This window comes from Phaethon lepturus, unplaced genomic scaffold (assembly GCF_000687285.1).
Source record: "Phaethon lepturus isolate BGI_N335 unplaced genomic scaffold, ASM68728v1 scaffold31859, whole genome shotgun sequence".
In the NCBI taxonomy this organism is placed as follows: domain Eukaryota; kingdom Metazoa; phylum Chordata; class Aves; order Phaethontiformes; family Phaethontidae; genus Phaethon; species Phaethon lepturus.
The window spans coordinates 43,029-48,011 of NW_010561865.1; the positions used below are offsets into that span (position 1 = coordinate 43,029).

Below are 4,983 nucleotides of genomic sequence, written 5' to 3' on the forward strand. Positions count from 1 at the left end.
TTTTATTTTTTTCAGATGATGTTGTGGAGGTTATTCTTAAAAGAACCAAGTACAGTTCTGTGCCAAAGCTCTCTGGATAGCTAATTACATCTCACTGTGTGGAATGCTAATAATCTTGCGTCTGCCAGGTAAAATATTATTTCAAGATAGGAAGTACTCAAAATATCCTAGGTATATTGAAGCAGCCAAGAAAGCAGCTTTGTTCTTCTGTGTCCTTTGGAGTCAGGGGTCACAGACACTTAGGGTTCTTTTGGGTCAGTTAAAACCAAAAAGTTTGAAGTCAAGAAGTTCTCTGTAGATGAATAGTGTTAAATGGCCAAAAATCTGGCCCACCAATGACAGATTGTTCTTTTAAGTAGCTTCAAGTTGTCAGGAAGCCGCAAAACCCCTTTTGTTTATTCATTTTAAAAAAATTAATAGTATTTAATTCTGACAAAGAAAGATGAATGAGAGAAGTGAAATAGCTGTTTCTTCCAGGGCTTGATAATAAATCTCTGAATGGTGTTTGAGGTAGCACAGCGTGTTAGTAACAACAAAGCGTAAGACAAAAGGATAGGAATGAGCCATTGAACCAAGGAGCCAAAGGCAGGAAGGTTTTACATCTATGCCAGTCCTTAATCCTTTCAGAGCCGAAATGTTGGAAAACTTTAAAAAAACCCCTGTAATTAGTTGGTTCGTCCATAACATCAGTCTGGTGGCTCCCTGATGGAAGAACTGCTGGTGAACCATACTGAGGTAAGCGCAGTCCGCTACTAGGTGAGTTTGAGCTGGAAGGCTGTACGCTTACATGGCACGAGGGGTGATGGTACAAGTAAAGCACTGTGCATTGGGAATAGAGCCCAGGAGGGATCAGCAGGACAATCACACATTGATAGACAGTGGGGCTTTCAGAAAAAAGCTAAGCGTTGACGGATTTGCAACAAAAAAGAAAGAAAGAAAGAAAAGCCATAGCATTTGTGTAACCGGAGCCTCATTAAAAATATTTTGGGAGCTGATGGCTAAGAGTAGCCTCTGGCATTCATAGCTTGCTGAGCTCAGTGGGTGCTACAAGATGCTGCTACCATGGGGAAGGACCTCGGCTGCCCTGGAGGGGCTGGCTTGTCCAGCGTTGGGTAATACACGTTGCTGTTTCTGAGCCAGGGCTGGCTGAGCTGCAGCACGAACTCCAAACAGTGACTTTCCCCACATCGGGGGCTCTTCTGTGTCACTGTCTACTCTGTACTGCAGTTTGTGACATCTGTAACACCTGCAGTTGAAGCAAATAATAAGTAGATCCCATTCTCTGGAATACAAACCTGGAACACCTCTGTCTCCCTTCTGACCCGGAGGTCCTCGACTGCCTTCCACTCTGCTCGGCTCTCCCGCCTCCCCTTTGTCACCCACTGCACCTGGGAAACCTGCAGAGCCGTAGCCATCTGGACCTGTTGTGGAGTTGTTCAAAATTAAGATGAAAGCTGAAATGTTTCCGCGTGTAACAATGTATCAGCATGCTAATGTACACATATAGAGCATGTGGATTTACTAACTACATGAGTCTGTAAGGGCTCATTGAAAAAATAGCTCATAATGGGAAAAAAAGGCCTTGAGGCTTTAACTTTATAAGAGGAAAGAAATTATGATTTGAAGTTGTGTTCTAATCCATCTGTGTGGCAGCACGTTGCGTATGAAGTTATTTGCCAGAGCCCAAAATAATGAAGCAAATTCCACATTGGGCTTTGGATGACACAGCTGAGAAAGTCACATTGCAAAGATCTCACCAAACAAACCTGCAGCCAACAGAATGTTGTACCTATGAACAGGCAGAATAAAAGTCTCACTTACCTGGTGAACCTGGTAAACCCTTAGTGCCTGGTAAACCATGCAATCCACTGATTCCTCTTAAGCCAGGCAAGCCTGTTTTAAAATTACATTCATGATTATTATAATCGTTTCTATGAGTCTGTATATATTCCTAGGCAAAAAATTCAAATGCTTGAATAAATACAATTCTGTGTTAAAATCTTGTGTATTATATGCAGATTGATTCATTACAATAAACTTATTATGAAATACACCACACCATGGTTTTGTGATGGACAAATTTTGTTATTATCCAATAAACTCACTACGAGATTTTTTTTTTTTAAGTATCTCTGATCCATCCAGTAGCATGCCATTAGTTCCAGTCTTGTTGCCACAATTTTGTTAATAACCATTTAGTTTTCCAAAATCCTCAAACCAAGACAATTATGGCATAATTGTAGGCTCTAAGTGTGATTACAATGAAGCTCTCTTCAGGAGAAATTCACTCCGTATCATTTAAAAAAACCAACACAACTCTAACAAAACGTCTAATAGCTGCTGCTGTTACAGGTAAAATGTATCCCATCTATTTGTACCTGTCAAAGTGTTAAGCATGATGTTAAAGCTAGACAGGTATCTCTAATCAATGGCCAGAGCTCTGGAGGACAATTCAACCATAGCAAAAGTGTCTGTCTCTCTCTTCACTGTCTATAAAAGGCAGCCTTCATAACCGTATTAGCTTAGATTTGATGCAGATTCAGATAGATGAATCTTACTAAAAGCGGGGCAATGTCTGGCTGTAATGTAGAAAAAAATCTGCTTACTTAATATATTAAGGAATTAGGTGTCAACCAATGAGATTCTGTATCCTGTGATACAGCTTCATTTTAAACTATCACCTGTATTTTCATAGCGGAATTCTGTCTGAGTGGTAAGTCATTTATCCTTAAAGGCAGACATTGGATCAGTTCACAGTTTTTAACGATGAGGTAGGACAAGTATATTGTTTGCTATCTAATGCCACGTTATAATATTCTAATACTGCATATCACTACTCTTGCTGCATTTTAAATAATTTTTTGGGTTTTTTTCCCAGCTGTCATGAAAAACGGAAAAGTTTCCTGAAAACTGCTTTCCTAGTTGAGGGAGGTTATCAGCAGTTAAAGTGAGCTCAGTAGACACCAGTCCTTCAGAAGCCATAAATCAGAAAGCAACTACGTGGGTCTTCATTAATGCACCTGGACTTTATGAGGAATAAATGTTTACTAGAGGGAACTCTGCCATTCTGAAGTGCAAAAAGCCCCCTTTCTTCTTCTTCACCCCAAAAAAACAATAGCAAGTGCTCACACTGAAATCACTCAAGAGCTGAAGTTGTATGAATACCTGCTTGTCCTGGTAAGCCAGGCCAGCCCGGAGGTCCCTTTTCACCTTGCAATCCAGGTGTCCCAGGGCTTCCTTGCTGCCCTGGGGGGCCAACCAGTCCTGGCAAACCTGCGTGACAATGATGAATCATTGCTTATGAGTGTCCTTAAAATCAATAGCCCAAAACATGGACTTGTGCCACCTTCATTTTCCCAGGTAGTAAAACGAAAGCTTTCCCCTCTTGATGTCGTTGTATGACACTGCACCGCTCATCCAAATGGAAGAAAACAAAAGACAGCAAAGGTAGGAGAGGCAAGGTATAACAGAACAATTAATTACAAACTTCAGGTTTCTGACAACCTCAGAAATACAGTGGGCTCCTCCTATTAAAATGATAATTTTACTTCTATTGCCAGTTAAAATAAGCAATTTCATATATGTGCACCTCAGTTTCCCCTTCTGCTACATTTGTTTTGCCTTTCTGACTGGAAAGCTGATCGGACAAGGACTGTTTCTCAGTGAGAAAGTAACGGCTCCAGTCTTGGATGGAGTTTCTAAGCCCTATAATTACATAAGAAATGTGGAGTAACTGTTCTAAAAGAGCATTTTCATGACCTTCCTGCAATAAGACATGTTCTTAAGCCCCAAGTTCATGATCCAGCCAGAGCTGAATCTGACTTCAGCTCCCCAGTACTCTTGTACAGTTGGCTGATGAGCCTGGCTCAAAGGCTCCTGAGTAACTGGGTCCTGAGGAATATTGACTTCATTTATGCCAAAAAGCACTGAAAAGCCCACCTCCTTGTAGTACTGAGACAGCATTAGAATACCTGAGCATGCCAGCAATACAACACTTTGACTGGACACATGATCGCTATAAAAAAGTTAAAACTGGTATGAAGCAGTGTTAGGCTTTTCAAATTTTCTCTTAATAAGTTCTACCACGAGTTCCACATCCTTTTAACTGCTCTTTACCAACTTACAGAATGATCAGCATATTAAAAAACTTAACGACTTTCTTTTGAGGGAAAAGAGACTTTTTTCTTTTTCTTCTTAAACAGTTTTATTCTTTGGAGCATTGAAAAGAATATTTTACCTTCCTGTCCCACAGAGCCATGGACGCCCTGTGTGCCCTTGAGACCTTCAATGCCAGGGAAACCAGGATCACCACCTTCACCTTTTTGTCCTGTGCCTCCTCTTGAGCCTGTAAAACCACAAAACCAGTATATTCTTTTAATAATCTCTATATGACCCTAAGCTAACAAGCATAATGTGAGGTTGCCTACTGAATGGGTCCTGGTCTTGCCACATAAAGACATTCTTCTAGTCAGGGTGCTTGCATAATCTGGGGGAATGAATAGTTGTCTACACCATTCTGGTCAAACCATCATTAAAATTGGTTTTAAAAGTACTTCCCAAATTATGCGGAATATGACATCAATGTTCACATGTGCTGCCTGTGCAGGGAACAAATCCAACCCAATCCAAAATCAACCTGACTCTGCTATCCCATCTTCTATAATTATGGCCTGATATTGCTCCTTTTGTCATCAATGGCAAAAAATTGCACAGAAATGTTTATTGGAGTTGCATGTGATTGATGATTACTGCTATAACTGTATTTTCAGTTGAAGAGGTAAACGTAGCACATACTTGCTGCAATAAAGATGAACCTCTTCAGGAGCTGTCGTGAGAGCACAGGTGCAACAGCCATCAAAGGCCCATGGTAAGCTCCCCCTCCCTTCCTCTGTGGACTTTAGTATGTGAAAAGTAATAAATCCAGAGCAACCGTGAAATTAATACCTGTTAAGCCTGGCACACCAACTTCCCCTTTAAGGCCTG

The 4,983-nt window shown here is 40.8% G+C and overlaps 1 protein-coding gene across 1 annotated transcript in view; it reads right to left on the reverse strand.

The window, feature by feature from the left end:
* Nucleotides 1-4,983, reverse strand: part of COL4A2 (collagen, type IV, alpha 2) — a gene marked incomplete at its 5' end in the record, with an annotated part of 18,837 nt that overhangs the window by 8,448 nt on the left and 5,406 nt on the right. Inside the window, 4 exons of the mRNA XM_010294115.1 lie at nucleotides 1,296-1,421; nucleotides 1,822-1,893; nucleotides 3,166-3,273; nucleotides 4,238-4,345. Of these exons, the coding sequence (XP_010292417.1) occupies nucleotides 1,296-1,421; nucleotides 1,822-1,893; nucleotides 3,166-3,273; nucleotides 4,238-4,345 (414 nt within the window). The remainder of the gene's footprint in view (nucleotides 1-1,295; nucleotides 1,422-1,821; nucleotides 1,894-3,165; nucleotides 3,274-4,237; nucleotides 4,346-4,983) is intronic.